We start from the raw sequence: 19,903 nt of genomic DNA on the forward strand, positions 1-19,903 counted from the left end.
TCACATGCTACTCTGCTAGCTTTCTGTGCAGCAAAACGTTTGCAAATTCACTGTTAGTGATCCCTTTAAAATCTATCTTGAACTTTTTCTTCATGTACATGTCACTTTTGGAAGTTTTGAGTAGAATACGCCTGATATTTTCTTTCCTTCGTGGCCGCCTGCGAGACGTCTGAGGCCGGTTTTAGTCCATTACAACAGGATAACCATACCAAAACAGAATGGATATCTTCAATTTCACATTATAGCATCGGATGTCACCGGATCATTGCGGATTGTTTTTAAAGCAGTGGAATATCCATGGTTGTGAAAATGGTGGCTCGCTACTTGGTGCAGAGGCTTCTGGGAAGAGTGAGTCAGCCTCTTTAAGTTAAAGCTAGACTGCCTTTCAGATTTTTCAAGTGTAGGTCATAAAAAGAATTTTCCCTGGCACCCAATTATTTTTGTTTAGTGGACTGAAAGCTACTGAATTCAAATCACAGACTTCTAATTCTATTAGGTTTTTTAAAAATAGAGCAATTAATGAATTTAGGGCCATGTCCTAAATTCTCTGCTATTTTTTCCTGCTTCACCATGACCCAATTCAAGATACTACGTCATGCATCACGTGGCGGACTTTCCCCGTTCGCACAAGGCATTGTGGGATACAAATTTGAAACAGGAGAGAAAAATGAAGGAAGTGAGCGTGCGAATGAAACGTGAAAGACCGACTACAGTAACGGAAAGCGAGAAGAAAAGACGTTATGTTGCGAAGGAAAGGAAATGCAGGACCAAACTAATAAATATCAGCAGTCAGCGAGCACCTCGGTGTGATCAGCTGTTTGTTTAGCGACAGAATGATGTAACCGTCAGGGCACGGTCCAGGTAGACCTGTAGGTAGATGGCAGTAATGCAACACTGGATGCCAGCTGCCGTAAAACCCAAAAGAAGAAGAAAAAGAAGGTACACCTGCGCATGCGCACACGGACTTCCTCTGTCTGCCTGACTGTGCGAAGTGAGCGGTTTCATGCACATTATTTGCTTGGGAATCCCCTCAAATTAAATAACTTCCCAGTCACAGAATTTTGTGAGATAGTACAGAAATAAACATATATCACAGTGACCAAATTTCAGAGGGAACTAAATTTCACCGATTTTATGAAATCGAAAGGCCGTCTCACTTTAAATGTTACACATGAAGGTAGTGCTAATGTTTCAAGTCATGCTGCTCCAGAGGTTAAAGCTAATCAATTTTATGCTTCCGCCACCGTAAGGTGCAGGAGGCATTATGTTTTCGGGTTGTCCGTGCGTCCGTCCGTGCACGCGTCCGTCCCGCAACTTGTGAACACGATATCTCAAAGGCTAATGAAAGGAATTTCACCAGACTTTCACCATTTGTGCGCTTTGGGACAAACATGAACTGATTAGATTTTGAGATCAAAAGGTCTAAGGTCAGGGTCACTGTGAGGTCAAATGTCTGTCCGCAAACCTTGTGAACACCATATCTCCAAGGCAGATGAAAGGAATTTCACCAAACTTTCACCATTTGTGCATTTGGGGACAAACATGAATTGATTAGATTTCGAGATCAAAAGGTCTAAGGTCAGGGTCACTGTGAGGTCAAATGTCTGTCCGAAAACCTTGTGAACACAATATCTCCAAGGCTGATACAAGTAATTTCACCAGGTCAAGATTACTGTGAGGTCAAATGTCCATCCCCAAATCACAACTTAATAAGGCGTGTAGTCTACCAGGCGGAGGCCTCCCCATCGACGCCGTTGGCGTCGAGTTCTATCTAGTTTCATTCATTATACATACAATAAAAGGCAAATATTTCAAATCATATTACTTTAGAAGGTAAAATGATTTTTAAAAAAATGTTTTTGAAGCTACTTCAGAAGCTACAGCGAAGTCTTTAAAACCATCATGCTACATGCTAAAACTGAATGAGACCTGCAGATACTAATGTTCACTATACTTTTTACTTTTCAAAGAACTTTATGCCATCATATATCTCGTGACCAGAAGTAGCGAGAGAAAACCAATATGTACTATACTCTGTCACTTTGAAGCCATGTGAAAATAGTATGTACAGTTGTGGTGAGAAGTTTACATACAGTGGCATGAATGTCATCTTGGATATGAATGTCATGGCAATATTTGGGCTTTCAGTAATTCCTTTGAACTGTTCTTTTTCTGTGGCAGAATGATTGTACAGCATACATCTATAATTAAAAAAAACACTAGAATTTGGTGCACAAGTTTTAATTTTCTTTGGGTTTTCTGAAATTAACACAGGGTCAAAATTATACATACAGGGTCAAATATTTATATACGCTTTTTTTATATTTACTTACTTAGATTATTAATTCAGAGGTGCTGAAACTTCCAAAATGTCTCTTATCTTGCCAAGGCCGAGGTCTCTTAACTTCCTGTTTGTGATCATGATTGACTACAGCTGGTAGCTTCTCTGTGCCTTCATAAAAAGGGTTTGTTTACAGCACTGATTGGATTGACCAACACACAGTAAAATGGGAAAGTCCAAGGAGCTCAGTGCAGATCTGAGAAAGAGGATCGCAGATGTACACAACTCCGGAGTGCCTCTTGGAGCCATTTCTAAACAACTGCAAATTCCAAGATCAGTTCAAACAATTGTATGCAAGTTATTGTGAGGTGTAGTCACTTTGTCAAGCCACTTTGCTTCAAGAAAACCCAAACTGTTACCCTCAGCTGAAAAGAAATTGGTTTGGATTGTCAGGAACAACCTGGAAACCACCATGGCACAGTACAGTGTAATTCTGGTTGGCTGAGAGCAGCAAAGAATCAGAATTGTTTACTGGCTTAGTATGTTCACACACAAGGTCAAAATCAAGGTCAAGGTCTCCAAAAAGGTCAAAATCGTTTTTTTGCGATATCTTCCTTCATATTCATCATAAGTGCTACCGGGCGAGGTTTGTTTTGCCTGGAAACACTTGTTATTCATTGATATTCATCTCGCCTTCAGCAAATAATTGTTAAATATAAAGCTGATTTATATATAGGTTTTCAATCTTTTTAGGGCTTGGGCACATCAAACGTCAAACCAGAGCGTCAAGGCACACCAAGTTAAAGTTGGTTATCGGTTACGAAGAATGTCACACACATTATGGTAGACTATAATGTCATTGGCAAGACCCATATTGCACTACTGTAGACTGTAAAACAATGATCAGACAGTAGTTAAATCAGACAAGCAATCATATTTATTAACATGCACTGGAGTAAGATCTTGTCCAGCATAGTGTGGCATCATTAACAGCAATATCCTAAAACAGGGGTTTTCAAAGTGTGGGAGAGTCAGACCCCCCTCGGAGAGCAAATAAACAACAGCGGCCCCCCCCTTACAATTTTTGTTGTTGCTATACTTAATGTTCCATTCGTATTTTTAAAAAAATGGTTGTTGTACACATTTTAATTTTTTTCTTTTTCACATTTTAAACATCTGTGCTTTTTAAAACGTCTTGTTTTACACATTTTAAACATCTCATAGCATCGTTAGCTAGCACCTCTTGGCAGACAACACACTGTGGCAGTGGAGCATCTTCAGATCCAGTCCATGAAAATCCAAACTTTAACTAATCGTGGTCATACTTCCTTCTTTTTTCAGTCCCCCCAGGATTCCGCGGGCCTTTTTTGTGATTGTTGCAGGCTAAAATGTCTGATGTTGCGGGGGTTTTCCAAAAAATTGCGATGAAAATTGCAGTGTTTTTTAGGTTTGTGTTGCGATTACATTGCGGGAGGAAGTGAAAGTTGCGAGAAATTGTTGCGATTTTCTCTTTTTGTGATTAAAATTGAGTGATATGTTAAATATTAAGTTATTACTGAAAAACTATTGATTAAAAAAGCAAAGACACTGAGAAATGGTCCTATAAACAACTTTACCAATATAAAAGATTACCAGGACTAGAAAAATGCAGAAAAATAGGCTTTACTTATCCAAATGCTCCTGTTGGTTCAAAAGTTAAAGTGCATAGAACCTCACAGCACAACATGAAGTTACCTTAAAATATAATATAAATGCCTCAGCTTTCATGTAAGAAAAAAAACTATTAATACTAGTACTGTGTGCAGGCAGTCTCTCCTGAAGACTAAATTAAACAATAATTATAAACTAATAAAATAAATGGCTCAGGCTTCATAGAAGAAGAAAAAACAATTTGAACAGAATCTCACAGTATGATGCTGAAGCTGCCTAAACAATGGAAAATAAAATACCATTTTGGCAAAAATGTTGGCATCCATTAATTTCTTGCATTAAGTAAAAAAAAATGTAAAGTGCACATAGTCCTTCACTGTAAACATAACACACGTTCAGTAACAGAATTTAAGCCTACATAAACACTGACTCGCACATGCAGTGTTGCCAGATACTGCTGACGTTTTCCAGCCCAATATATGTTCAAAACCCGCCAAAATGCCCTTGAAACCACCCAATCTGGCAACACTGCGCGCATGCTGCTTCTCTTGAACATATACACGGAAGTAAGGCGGAAGGTAGTTTGTCGACGTCACCTCAAGACGACGCCAACGATTGGTCAAATTTGCGGGAAAGTTGCGGTGATTGGATATAATTGCAACACCGCCCTGAATTCGCGGGGATTGGTTGAATTTGCGTTGAAGTTGCAAATCGCAACATCCTGGAGGCTCTGTTTTTTTGCTTGGCCCAGACTCTGTCTCCTCACTCACTGTAGCTTTAGGTAAAAATCGATCCATTTTGTCTCTGGTAAAAGCTAGCTGAAGTTCGCTAAATGTCCGCAATAGTAACTTATTCTGGTTTATTTTTCCTCACGTTGCGCCCCCCCGAAGAACTCTGGCGCCCCCCCAGGGGAGGTGCGCCCCACACTTTGAAAAGCCCTGTCCTAAAACAAGTGTTGCCAGGCAAAACAAATCTCGCCCGGTAGCACTTATTATGAATATGAAGGAAGATATCGCGAAAAAACGATTTTGGCCTTTTTGGTGACCTTGACCTTGATTTTGACTTTGTGTGAACATACTTGGCTAATAAACATGGTTCTGATTCTCTGCTGCTCTCAGCCAATCAGAACACACCGTACTGCTCTCAGCCAATCAGAACACACTGTACTGCTTACTGCTCTCAGCCAATCAGAACACACCATACTGTTCTCAGCCAATCAGAACACACCATACTGCACGATTGTTACACTCTTCCATTCTTACAGCACAATGACACTGTATATAAGGCAGTAGCCACAAAAATCTTGACCTTGACCGGACCACCTTCAAAATGGAGGTTCTATTTGAGATCAATGCCCATCTATCCTGAAAGTTTCATGAAGATTGGTCCAGCCGTTTTCCTGTAATATCATTTACAAAGAAACCCCACCGAAAACAATACCTCACCCCCTGGTGGACTCCGTCCTGGGACGAGGTAATAAAACAAAACATTACTCGTTAATCGCACAATATGAAACATCAGTGTTTCATAGAGTATAAGTACACACACACACACACACACACACAGAGTTGTTGGACCGTCTACCTGTTCTTTTTCAGGTTGGGGGTAGCTGTGAAAGAAATCTCTCATTTCTGTCAACTCACGAAGTAAAAGTAGGCGACTGTGATTACGCGACGTATCCTAGCAACTGTGCTGATAGATAGTGAACTAATGTGGCGAGTGTGCATGGAAGAAGGAGTCGTGAGACAGAGAGCTCAGCTTCTCATGAAATCCCCTGTGCTCCATAGTCTGCACGGATCTAAACAACAATTTAAGCTTAAACATTAACAGTCCCAGGTGCTCGCACCGTGGATCTGACAACAATTAGAGCGACTACATTTTCCAGTCACTACAGTAATAATCCTCCTCTCCGAACCTAAATTTATTTTTGAAATCAAACTGAGAATGGGACTAAAGGCCATTTAGATTTAAAAAAAAGTTGTAAATAACTGACTACTTATAAACGGTTTTAAATGAGACGCCGTGTCATTGGTGTCTTTAAAAATACTATTTCCTGAGCCTGTATAAAATCACATTGGGTTCCTCAAAATTCCACGGAACACTTCACTTTAAGGTATAAAGTTCCTTCTTTTAAAGATACAAATGTCTTTGCCCTTTTCCCATTGCACCTGAGCTCTGTGACTGACATCTCTATGACTACGACTAACTGCCGAAGTGAAAACTAATTTCCAAATGCCTGTCACCACCAGGTTCATAATGGCCTCCCACTGGCCCTGAGATGTTAATCAGTTATGAATTATGATTTTAATAACATGAAATTTAATTGAAGGCTCCAGACGATGCATAGGCACATTAATCAGTATCTAAATGTCACCTCTGTTGATGCTTATGGCTTTGTTTCCACATTCTGTGAGCTTGTTAGCAACAAGACTGATTAGAGGAAGTGGAGTTGTGTGTGTGTGTGTGTGTGTGTGTGTGTGTGTGTGTGTGTGTGTGTGTAAGGACAGATCAAACAAACGATCCAATTACAGGCTGTGAATTTGATAGTAATGTCTGTGCATCGATCATGTACAGTATAGCTATAACTATCAGTGTGAGAATTCAGTACTCTTGTGCTGTGAATGAAAAAAATGAGACATTAAAAAAAATAGGTACCCTATGGGTACATGTGGCTACTGCTTATAAATAAAATTGTTTTCTGATGCCATGTCCATACAGTAAATATAGCATAATATACATGTTATCGGCGGCATGGTGGTGTAGTGGTTAGCGCTGTCGCCTCACAGCAAGAAGGTCCTGGGTTCGAGCCCCGGGGCCGGCGAGGGCCTTTCTGTGCGGAGTTTGCATGTTCTCCCCGTGTCCGCGTGGGTTTCCTCCGGGTGCTCCGGTTTCCCCCACAGTCCAAAGACATGCAGGTTAGGTTAACTGGTGACTCTAAATTGACCGTAGGTGTGAATGTGAGTGTGAATGGTTGTCTGTGTCTATGTGTCAGCCCTGTGATGACCTGGCGACTTGTCCAGGGTGTACCCCGCCTTTCACCCGTAGTCAGCTGGGATAGGCTCCAGCTTGCCTGCGACCCTGTAGAAGGATAAAGCAGCTACAGATAATGAGATGAGATGAGATACATGTTATCAATTATCTTAGCCTCATTTCTTGCAAACATCACCAAGCTGTGAGCAGCATCAGGTCTTGTAGTATTTTGGTTACCAATTTTGTTCATGAATTGTCTTAGAAGCATTATTTAGTACAAATGAGCGTATTTTGTTTCACAAGTGTAGTGTAAAGACTCTAAAATAAAAAATAAAATTAAAAAATTAAAGCGACTAGCAGAAGTTTGATATCGGCTTTTCGATATATCTGCCAAAAAGCTAAAAAAAAAAAAAAAAAAACTCTTACAAAACCTTTCACTTGACCTTTCAGAAGGACCAAACAAAAGCTGTGATAATCAAAAGGTAAATTTTCTTAAAATAAACACCACTTATTTGATATCGAATCAGTAGCCTTGGCGAACCACGAGGTGAATTTCGTTTATCTTTTTATCTGCCGATTATCTTCTGATACTACGAAGTTATAACGAGGTTTCTCTTATTTTGTTTCTGGTTCTGATCGGTTCCGAACTTTATCAAGAAGTAGAACGGGTAATCAAACTTGATCAGGATAAGTGCTGATTGGTTACGAAGTTTCGCTATTGTTACACTCATTCTTACGTTCGTACAACATGATGACACAGTGACTTTGCCACTCGTTCTTGTGTACCTTCGACAGTGTTGTGCAAGTTCACACTTTTTTTGAACTACAGTAGTTCAAGTTCAGTTCAAACATGTTAAAAGTGAACTGGTCCCGTTCATAGTTCAGTTTTAATTCTGAACTAGTTCAAAGTTCAGTTCATTTTACTTTTAGGCAGGATATGAAAATAAAGACTAAAATCATATGCTACATTCTAGCTCAAAACTACTCACATATTATAGATATTATATTCTATCACACAAAATGGAAGTTATTGTACATACTATATATGGAAAAAGGACAAAATATTTTGATTTCTTCACTGAATCAACCACTGCACTAAAACGTTACACGTGACTTTAAACAAATGCTTTCAGTTTCAACTAACAGTAACTTCTAATAAATGACAACTAGACTTCCTCATAAATGTGTGTGTTTCTAAAATGATGACTGCCAATATGTATATACACTGAAGGAGTGCTATTTTAAGATCCATATCAACAACATTGGGGCGGCACGGTGGTGTAGTGGTTAGCGCTGTCGCCTCACAGCAAGAAGGTCCGGGTTCGAGCCCCGTGGCCGGCGAGAGCCTTTCTGTGCGGAGTTTACATGTTCTCCCCGTGTCCGCGTGGGTTTCCTCCGGGTGCTCCGGTTTCCCCCACAGTCCAAAGACATGCAGGTTAGGTTAACTGGTGACTCTAAATTGCCCGTAGGTGTGAATGTGAGTGTGAATGGTTGTCTGTGTCTATGTGTCAGCCCTGTGATGACCTGGCGACTTGTCCAGGGTGTACCCCGCCTTTCACCCGGAGTCAGCTGGGATAGGCTCCAACTTGCCTGCGACCCTGTAGAACAGGATAAATGAGATGAGATGAGAACAACAACATTGACCATATCAACCATATTGATCAGACAGAGGGATGCATGCTCAAGGCTCAAGGGCTTTTTATTTCTCAAAATACAAAACAGGAAAACTTCAGATAGCCTCATTCTTCAGTACACATCTGTGTACTGTATGCACACTTTGCACACAACAATCAAATTTCTAAAATTTTACCGTCTGAGTCTTTGTGTGAAATTGTGTAAAATTGCTGTAAATAACCATGAGGAGAATCCGTCTCATCTGTGTTCTCCATGCCGCTACTTGAACTTTCACTGGCCGTGTTGCTGTGAGTGTGCGCCGGCTGTGGTGTGCGCGCTGTCTGCTGCCTGTATCTAGGGAACGCTGGGTTACGCCTACTCTGCTCTGCTGCATCATGGGTAACGTAGTATGGAGCCAAATCATAGAGCCATCCACTATCTCCGGCTTCACACTACGTTATCCATGATGCATTGCACACGCGGCACCTCAGGGCAGTGAGTGACAACAACATCAGACTGACAGTGAAGTAGTAGAACGTAAAATATCTTACAAGTAGACGTGCCACTCGATTCATCAGGTTTCTTGTTTCGTTCATCTTCATGTTTGTCGTTCATGTCGCATAATTTGAACGAATTCACGTTCAAGTTCTTTCATTACAAAGTTGTTGCGTTCAGTTCAAAGTTCATGGAAAAACGAGCGTGTTCAGTGAACGCGTTCTTTTGAACGCGTTCATGCACAACACTAACCTTCGATAACACGAGATCAACTGTTCGTATCGCGAGATCACGATTCGCCGTTCTGGTGATTGTAATGTTTATGCGTACGCGCAGTGCGATATTGTTACACTCATTCTTACATTCATACAACACGATGACATAGTGGCTACTGCCTCACTTCACCTCTATGAGGCAGTAGCCACAAAAAGAGTCTGTCATTATTATTAGAGTCATCAGTGGTGGGACTACATGACGTTAAAGCCACACAATAATGAGTAAAATGCTAATTGCGACTATGTTTTCAATATTATTCATTATTAACCTGAAATTGCATTTTACAGTTTGAGGCCTTAAATTTTCCCTGAAATTAAAAACCCTTTCGTACCCATCTCTTATGCTAAGGTCTCACATAGCTGGAATCACTTCACGGTAGATGCCAGTAGATGATTTTGAGCTTTCCCGGGATTAACCAGCACGTGTCTTGGACCCTTCCGTCGGAATACGTGAGAACCTTGACAACCGGCATGGCGTGGCTTCCGTCCCCGGAAAGTTTGGTTGTGTTGAAAATTGCTGTGGGTCAAGTATTGGATGAATTCATCAGTCACAAACGTGAAGGCATCCGTGAACATCCTTTAGGCGTACATGAGCATCCTTGAGGCATACAGTGGTGCTTGAAAGTTTGTGAACCCTTTAGAATTTTCTATATTTCTGCATAAATATGACCTAAAACATCATCAGATTTTCACACAAGTCCTAAAAATAGAGAAAGAGAACCCAGTCAAACAAATGAGACAAAAATATTATACTTGGTCATTTATTTATTGAGGAAAATGAGCCAATATTACATATCTGTGAGTGGCAAAAGTATGTGAACCTCTAGGATTAGCAGTTAATTTGAAGGTGAAATTAGAGTCAGGTGTTTTCAATCAATGGGATGACAATCAGGTGTGAGTGGGCACCCTGTTTTATTTAAAGAACAGGGATCTATCAAAGTCTGATCTTCACAACACATGTTTGTGGAAGTGTATCATGGCACGAACAAAGGAGATTTCTGAGGACCTCAGAAAAAGTGTTGTTGATGCTCATCAGGCTGGAAAAGGTTACACAGCCATCTCTAAAGAGTTTGGACTCCACCAATCCACAGTCAGACAGATTGTGTACAAATGGAGGAAATTCAAGATCATTGTTACCCTCCCCAGGAGTGGTCGACCAACAAAGATCACTCCAAGAGCAAGGCGTGTAATAGTCGGCAAGGTCACAAAGGACCCCAGGGTAACTTCTAAGCAACTGAAGGCCTCTCTCACATTGGCTAATATTAATGTTCATGAGTCCACCATCAGGGGAACACTGAACAACAATGGTGTGCATGGCAGGGTTGCAAGGAGAAAGCCACTGCTCTCCAAAAAGAACATTGCTGCTCATCTGCAGTTTGCTAAAAATCACGTGGACAAGCCAGAAGGCTATTGGAATGTTTTGTGGATGGATGAGACCAAAATAGAACTTTTTGGTTTAAATGAGAAGCATTATGTTTGGAGAAAGGAAAACATTGCATTCCAGCATAAGAACCTTATCCCATCTGTGAAACATGGTGGTGGTAGTATCATGGTTTGGGCCTGTTTTGCTGCATCTGGGCCAGGACGGCTTGCCCTCATTGATGGAACAATGGATTCTGAATTATACCAGCGAATTCTAAAGGAAAATGTCAGGACGTCTGTCCATGAACTGAATCTGAAGAGAAGGTGGGTCATGAAGCAAGACAACGACCCTAAGCACACAAGTCGTTCTTCCAAAGAATGGTTAAAGAAGAATAAAGTTAATGTTTTGGAATGGCCAAGTCAAAGTCCTGACCTTAATCCAATTGAAATGTTGTGGAAGGACCTGAAGCGAGCAGTTCATGTGAGGAAACCCACCAACATCCCAGAGTTGAAGCTGTTCTGTACGGAGCAATGGGCTAAAATTTCTCCAAGCCGGTGTGCAGGACTGATCAACAGTTACCGGAAACGTTTAGTTGCAGTTATTGCTGCACAAGGGGGTCACACCAGATACTGAAAGCAAAGGTTCACATACTTTTGCCACTCACAGATATGTAATATTGGATCATTTTCCTCAATAAATAAATGACCAAGTATAATATTTTTGTCTCATTTGTTTAACTGGGTTCTCTTTATCTACTTTTAGGACTTGTGTGAAAATCTGATGATGTTTTAGGTCATATTTATGCAGAAATATAGACAATTCTAAAGGGTTCACAAACTTTCAAGCACCACTGTATGTGAGGCTTACGTGGGCTACTGGGGTTACCGTCACAACCATCGAGCTCAAAATGTTCACGGAACAACATTCTGCAGAAAGTGAAAAGTTTGCCTAGGGGGCATGGCTTATTTCATCTTGCCGTGGCTATGCTGTACTGCAGTCGTGAAAACCGTACACACTGCCGTCATTTGCCGTAAGGCCGTACGTCACTGCCGCCATTGGATTTACCGGTGTCTTCCATCGCTAGCGTCGCGGCTACCGTGGCTTCATTTGCATATTTACTCCGCCCAAATTTATGCTCCAAAATCACCTCCAAAATCTGTCAGAATGGCCACGGTTCTCACAGATCATCCAACTATGTGTGACCTTAGCATTAGTGTTACAGATACCAAAATATTTATCTGCAAACAAAAATAGTTTTAGAGATTACTTTTATAGTTCATCACTTCCAGGACAATTATCAAATATTTTTTATTTGGCTGGGAAAATTGGCAGTGCTGTCTAGGTGGATGTTGTCATTACTCTCTCAATCAGAGAAAAACTAGCCAATCACAAGCGTCTGTGAGCTTATGTATGCGGAAGAGGGTAGATAGTGCTTTGCTCAGTGTGTGTGAAGCAGCATGAGCATCATCAGAAAGGTGCACTTGGCTTCACGTGTCTCTGAGGAACCATGTGTTAGCCTTCACCATCCCAGGCTGGTAGCTGATGTATGATAGAGGATAGCAGGCTGGTGGATAGGAATTTGCAGGCATTGAACTGAAGAGAAATGGAGGAGAAAAAAAGATTGATGATTCGTATCTGGATATGCAGTAACGTTGTGATCATCCAATTAAATGCTGTCAGGAATTCACTTGTCTTTAGGATGTTCCACAACATTAAATGTAACTATAAACGAATAAAAAGCATGACGTGTTGTTCATTATTCATGCTGCTTTCAGCGTGCATGTGCAATTAAAACCTTTTCACAGTCTGGCCTGTGACAAACCGAACAGAGATACGGCAGTGTTACTGAAATCTTCGTGTGCCTGCTTTGCATATGCAAATTGAAATGAAAAGAAACGTTATATACTCTCTCCAAACCAGTTACACAGCTTTAGATGCTGTAACACACCTTTAAGCATATGTGTGTGGGTGTCTGTGTCTTTGGCCTCAGGTTCTGGACTCAGACCCGGTGGATCAGACCCAGGAGGTGGAGGAGGATCTGGACCTGCTGTACGACAGCCTGGAGGTGTACAACCAGAGTGACAGCGGGCCAGAGATGGAGGACAACGACAGCGTTCTCAGCACCCCTAAACCTAAGCTCAAGTAAGAAGCTTCCCCCTGAGTGCTGTAGCGGATCTGGCGAATTAGGACAACCCCGAGACTCATCTAACGGCTTTGTGCTCCATAAAATGTGATCACAAGCAGTAAATGTTGTCGGCAGAATAATAACATATTGCATGCAGTATATCGAAGAGTGTGTGTGTAATAGGGCTTGCAGTAATACATCTTCACAGGCAATAAAAGCTACACTTACATGTCTAAGAGCTTATATTTTACTTTTAGTCACCTATGGAAACACGTGTTTCCGATATTTTTGGGCAGAATAACCGTTGCAGGAAAAAGTGGTGAATAAATGCATGTTGTTTCTGTCACACGTTAATTTGACCGAGTGTTATCTTTTAATTAAATGACAAAAACTGAACAAAGTATGTGACCAGAAGTAATACTAGTTTCTGCTTTTCTAGTTTCTGTTTGAATATCAGTGGCATTCAATAGGGCATTTAATGCATAATATATACAGTGCCTTGCAAAAGTATTCATACCCCTGAACTTTTTCACATTTTCCCACCTTACAACCACGAACTTAAACGTTTTTTATTGAGATTTTATGTGATAGACCAACACAGAGTAGCACATAATTGTGAAGTGAAACGAAAATGATAAATGGTCTTCAAAATTTTAAACAAATACAAATCTGAAAAATGTGATGTGCATTAGTATTCAGCCCCCCTGCATCAATACTTTGTAGAGCCACCTTTTGCTGCAATTACAGCTGCAAGTCTTTTGTGGTACAGTATGTCTCTACCAGCTTTGCACCTCTAGACACTGAAATTTTTGCCCATTCTTCTTTGCAAAATAGCTCAAGCTCAGCCAGATTGGATGGAGAGCGTCTGTGAACAGCAATTTTCAAGTCTTGCCACAGATGCTCAATGGGATTTAGGTCTGGACTTTGACTGGGCCATTCTAACACACGAATATTCTTTGATCTAAACCATTCCACTGTAGCTCTGGCTGTATGTTTAGGGTCATTGTCTTGCTGGAAGGTGAATCTCCTTCCCAGTCTCAAGTCTTTTGCAGCCTCCAACAGGTTTTCTTCCAGGATTGCCCTGTATTTAGCTCCATCCATCTTCCCATCAACTCTGACCAGCTTCCCTGTCCCTGCTGAAGAAAAGCATCCCCATAGCATGATGCTGCCGCCACCATGTTTCACAGTGGGGATGGTGCGTGCAGGGTGATGAGCAGTGTTAGTTTTCCGCCACACATAGCGCTTTGCATTTAGGCCAAAAAGTTCAACTTTGGTCTCATCTGACCAAAGCACCTTCTTCCACATGTTTGCTGTGTCCCCTGCATGGCTTCTGGCAAACTGCAAACGGGACTTCTTATGCCTGTCTTTCAACAATGGCTTTCTTCTTGCCACTCTTCCAAAAAGGCCAGATTTGTGGAGTGTACGACTTATAGTTGTCCTGTGCACAGATTCTCCCACCTGAGCTGTGGATTTCTGCAGCTCCTCCAGAGTGGTCATGGGCCTCTTGGCTGCTTCTCTGGCCAGTGCTCTCCTTGCTCGCTCTGTCAGTTTAGGTGGACGGCCATGTCTTGGTAGGTTTGCAGTTGTGCCATACATTTTCCATTTTTGAATGATGGATTGAATAGTGCTTCTTGAGATGTTCAGAGCTTGGGATATTTTTTTTTTATAACCTAACCCTGCTTTAAACTTCTCCAGAACTTTATCCCTGACCTGTCTGGTGAGTTCTTTGGTCTTCATGATGCTGGTTGTTCTTCAGTGTTCTCCAACAAACCACCGAGGCCTTCACAGAACAAGTGTATTTATGCTGAGAGTAAATTACACACAGTAGGACTCTATTAACTAATTAGATGACTTCTGAAGGCAATTGATTGCACTGGATTGTATTTAGAGGTATCAGAGTACAGGGGGCTGAATACTAATGCACACCACATTTTTCAGATTTGTATTTGTTTAAAATTTTGAAGACCATTTTTATCATTTTCGTTTCACTTCACAATTATGTGCTACTCTGTGTTGGTCTATCACATACAATCTCAATAAAAACTTTTAAGTTCGTGGTTGTAAGGTGGAAAAATGTGAAAAAGTTCAAGGGGTATGAATACTTTTTCAAGGCACTGTACAACATATACTGTATAATGAATTGAAAAACATTCAGGATTTGGTTAAGGGAAAAAAAAAACATTTATACACTAGTCCAGCCTTTCTCAACCGGGGTGCTGTCTGGCTTCGTTAGGGGTGCCATCAAAAAATTATATATTCTAACATTGAAATAAATTAAATGAATTAAAATTCCAAAAAACGATAGTTACACTAATGCAGATCATCGCTGCCTCATGCATCATCAAAATTTGTCTCACAGCCCCCTTTCCCATGTCACAACGTCACTGCTGGGGTCAGCGTGACTGCGTATATTTTATATGAGGGTGCTTTGAGAATTTGCATACTTCTGAAGGGTGCCATGACTGAAAAAAGGTTGAGAAATGCTGCATTAGTTGATGTCTGATTTTTGCATGGCTCAATCTGTTACTCTGGGTAAATAAGTCAATAAAAATGAATCTGAAACATTGAAGTGTATGAAGTAATTGTGATGTTGCCTCTTCATTAAATAAAGCTACAGTTTACCTTCCATAGGTTGTGATAGGAACCTGTACTGTAGTGCTCCTGATAATCTGTGGCAGTATAAAAGTATACAATTATTACTGTTCAAATTCATTAAACAAGTAAATAAAAGGTTTTTATTTCGAATTAACAAACATAATTACTGTATGTCTTTCAGGCCATTCTTCGAGGGCATGTCTCACTCCAGCTCTCAAACTGAAATCGGGAGCTTGCACAGTCAGAAGAGTCAGTCCAGAGAACAGTCTACTGCTGTAAGACCTTAATCGAACACACACACACACACACACTCTTCCCCGTCTGTATAGAGGTAGCTATCTCTAACTTGCTCGCTCTGTGTGTGTGTGTGTGTGTAGAGTGGAGACCTGCTGGCAGCAGAGAAGGACAGAGCAACGGCTGGGCGATACCAGGATGAGACATCTGTAGTGGACACTCTAGCAGGGGTCAGTGTCTGTCTCTCCTCCCAGTGTCCCGCTGTGTGATGGACACTTTATGCTGGTCTCTTTATCATATCTCCGTTCTGTTTTTTCCGCTTGGTCAGTTAAATGGAAACAGACCCACTGAAGGCTCCATAACACTTTGCTAGAGTGCTGTAGTGTGTGTGTGTGTGTGTTTTTAGTATCAGTGTGTTGATAACTGAGGAGGCCACTTGCTCATTTGTGACCACTGCTGCCTCATTTGATCCATCTGTACTTACTGTTCAGCTTCACAGCAACCACTGCTGAGAGAGAGAGAGAGAGAGAGAGAGAGATTGCATGGTTAGCATAGCATATAGAGTAGGGGTGTATAAATCTCCTTCTGAAGCACGAAGTAATGGTGTATGTATCTCAGTCTCATATATATATATATATATATATATATATATATATATATATATATAGATCATGAGCTCATGAGGTAGAGCTCATTTATTGGGACTGATACAGAAGTTATGCCTCTTTCATTAGCTCTGATAAGCAGAGAGGCCACTGCTACTTCACTGGAGCTGACAAACACAGAGCCCACACCTACTTCACAGGTACCAAGAGGCACAGAGGCCACACCTCCTCTATTGGGATTGACAGGAGCAGAACCCACACGTCCTTTATTAGGACTGACAGGAGCAGAGGCCACACCTCATTTATGGGGACTGACAGGAGCAGAGGCCATGCCTCCTTTACTGGGACTGGCAAGAGCAGAGGCCACACCTCATTTATTGGGACTGACAAGAGCAGAGGCCACGCCTCCTTTATGGGGACTGACAAGAGCAGAGGCCACGCCTCCTTTATTGGGACTGACAGGAACATAGGCCACACCTAATTTATTGGGACCGACAAGAATAGAGGCCACGCCTCCTTTATGGGGACTGACAGGAGCAGAGGCCACATCTCCTTTATTGGGACTGACAGGAGCAGAGGCCATGCCTCCTTTATGGGGACCGACAAGAGCAGAGGCCACATCTCCTTTATTGGGACTGACAGGAGCAGAGGCCACGCCTCCTTTATGGGGACTGACAAGAGCAGAGGCCACGCCTCCTTTATTGGGACTGACAGGAACATAGGCCACACCTAATTTATTGGGACCGACAAGAACAGAGGCCACGCCTCCTTTATGGGGACTGACAGGAGCAGAGGCCACATCTCCTTTATTGGGACTGACAGGAGCAGAGGCCATGCCTCCTTTATGGGGACTGACAAGAGCAGAGGCCACATCTCCTTTATTGGGACTGACAGGAGCAGAGGCCATGCCTCCTTTATGGGGACCGACAAGAGCAGAGGCCACATCTCCTTTATTGGGACTGACAGGAGCAGAGGCCACGCCTCCTTTATTGGGACTGACAGGAACATAGGCCACACCTAATTTATTGGGACCGACAAGAACAGAGGCCACGCCTCCTTTATGGGGACTGACAGGAGCAGAGGCCACATCTCCTTTATTGGGACTGACAGCAGCAGAGGCCACGCCTCCTTTATGGGGACCGACAAGAACAGAGGCCATGCCTCCTTTATTGGGACCGAAAAGAGCAGAGGCCATGCCTCCTTTATGGGGACCGACAAGAGCAGAGGCCACGCCTCCTTTATGGGGACTGACAAGAGCAGAGGCCACGCCTCCTTTATTGGGACTGACAGGAACATAGGCCACACCTAATTTATTGGGACCGACAAGAACAGAGGCCACGCCTCCTTTATGGGGACTGACAGGAGCAGAGGCCACATCTCCTTTATTGGGACTGACAGCAGCAGAGGCCACGCCTCCTTTATGGGGACTGACAAGAACAGAGGCCATGCCTCCTTTATTGGGACCGAAAAGAGCAGAGGCCATGCCTCCTTTATGGGGACCGACAAGAGCAGAGGCCACACCTCATTTATTGGGACCGACAAGAACAGAGGCCACGCCTCCTTTATGGGGACTGACAGGAGCAGAGGCCACATCTCCTTTATTGGGACTGACAGCAGCAGAGGCCACGCCTCCTTTATGGGGACCGACAAGAACAGAGGCCATGCCTCCTTTATTGGGACCGAAAAGAGCAGAGGCCATGCCTCCTTTATGGGGACCGACAAGAGCAGAGGCCAGATCTCCTTTATTGGGACTGACAGGAGCAGAGGCCACACCTCATTTATTGGGACTGACAAGAGCAGAGGCCACGCCTCCTTTATTGGGACTGATAAGAGTAGAAGCCACGCCTCCTTTATTGGGGACCGACAAGAGCAGAGACCACGCCTCCTTTATGGGGCCCGACAAGAGCAGAGGCCACACCTCCTTTATGGGGACTGACAAGAGCAGAGGCCATGCCTCCTTTATGGGGCCCGACAAGAGCACAAGCCACGCCTCCTTTATGGGGACTGACAGGAGCAGAGGCCATGCCTCCTTTATTGGGACTGACAGGAGTAGAGGCCACGCCTCCTTTATTGGGACTGACAGGAGCAGAGGCCACGCCTCCTTTATTGGGACTGGTTTGTATTGATTCAGTCACTGTCACCTCCTGACTCTCGCCGAACACACGCTGTTCTGATTTGGTCCAGTCGTATCGTAAATACTGAGACTAGTGCACTGATATGAATCTGTGAATCTTTATACCTCTAATTTAGAGTCATGTATAGGGTGTGCTATTTAATAGCATGTTGACTTTCAGTTACATACACCTCCTTTCTCCATGGGTCTCATAGCCACGTGCGAAGACACACACACACACACACACACACACACACACACACACACACACACACATATATTCATGTTCAAAAACACCCCCTCAAGGACATCTGTGCTTGCAGGTTCTGATTTGTTGCCTATGATCTGACTCAGTGGCTGTTACCATGACAACCTTTCGATGTCTTGCATGGTGTGACGTTGTTGTGTCTGCAGGAGGCGGCTGAGGAGGACGCAGGAGTGGGAGGAGCGCCAAGCCAACATGATGCCAGCCTGAGCTGGGACATGAGTGCAGAGAAATTGGCCAGCTCAGTGGGCAAAATCTGCAAGACCGAGTCTCAGAATATGATGTCTCCTAGGTAAAGTCAAATTCACCACTTCTTTCTTTCTTCCTTTCTTTCACAGTAAACAACATCCCCAATCATGTATATTATTCCGCTTGAGGTATACTACAGGGGCTCTACATGTTTATTAAACCCAATATTATATATTCATATGTACTTAGGTCTTCTACATTTTGTGCTATCTTTATTCCTGTTTGTGGAGTTTGTCCAGCATCACCATGATACTGAATGGCTCGCAAGAGACTAGCTGAAAACATGTGAATGTTTTTTTCCATCAGCTAATGAGCTCATTAAGAGCAGCAATACTCCATGTGGCACCATGACATTATCTAGTGTTTCTGAGGCTTCATTATAAATACATGACTCATGTGGTTGGTCTCTGACTTTTCTTTGATGCTGCAGATTATTCAATTAAAGCTAATGAGAATGTTATAAAAATTGAAATTTTTAATGAAGTCCATTTAGGATTTAAGTGTGAAAATTGTTGTTGCAGCTTTTTTCAAGAAAAGGCCAGGACTAAACTCTGAATTAGTGTTCAATATATGACAGGCAAGTGTTAATACATCTTAACATATAAAACCTATGATGTTTAAAGATGCGAAAAGTCTTTGACAGTATTTTGACACCACTAGACAGTTTGTTCACTAGGGAAAAATGTGGACGTGTTTTTCCAGTTTTCTACTTTGTTGTTGCAAAAGCACCACGTGAAACAATTTATTATGTAATATAAATACCACTGAACTAGTTGTGTGAAATATTTGCCAGCTGTGTTACGCATACTGGTGCAGAGCATGGTTTATCCCCTTAAAATGTTCTCTTCTTTTACAGTTTTTACAACCCCAAATCAGAAAAAGTTGGGAGAGTATGGAAAAATGCAAATAAAAAAAAGAAAGCAGTGATTTCTAAATTTACTTTGACTTGTATTTTATTGCAGACAGTATGAACTCAAGATATTTCATGTTTTATCTGGTCAACTTTATTTAATTTGTTAACGTACACGCATTCCTGCATTTCAGACCTGTAACACATTCCAAAAAAGTT

General features: G+C 42.2%; 1 protein-coding gene across 2 annotated transcripts in view; it reads left to right on the plus strand.

Annotated features, from left to right (window-relative positions):
- The window catches only part of si:ch211-126j24.1 (phosphofurin acidic cluster sorting protein 2), a 207,135-nt gene that overhangs the window by 138,094 nt on the left and 49,138 nt on the right, over positions 1–19,903 (plus strand). For both annotated transcript variants that reach the window (XM_060941491.1, XM_060941492.1), the window contains 4 exons: positions 12,639–12,790; positions 15,550–15,643; positions 15,746–15,832; positions 18,735–18,877. In XM_060941491.1, coding sequence (XP_060797474.1) covers positions 12,639–12,790; positions 15,550–15,643; positions 15,746–15,832; positions 18,735–18,877 — 476 coding nt within the window. The remainder of the gene's footprint in view (positions 1–12,638; positions 12,791–15,549; positions 15,644–15,745; positions 15,833–18,734; positions 18,878–19,903) is intronic.

Source organism: Neoarius graeffei, chromosome 15, assembly GCF_027579695.1.
Source record: "Neoarius graeffei isolate fNeoGra1 chromosome 15, fNeoGra1.pri, whole genome shotgun sequence".
NCBI classification, from domain to species: domain Eukaryota; kingdom Metazoa; phylum Chordata; class Actinopteri; order Siluriformes; family Ariidae; genus Neoarius; species Neoarius graeffei.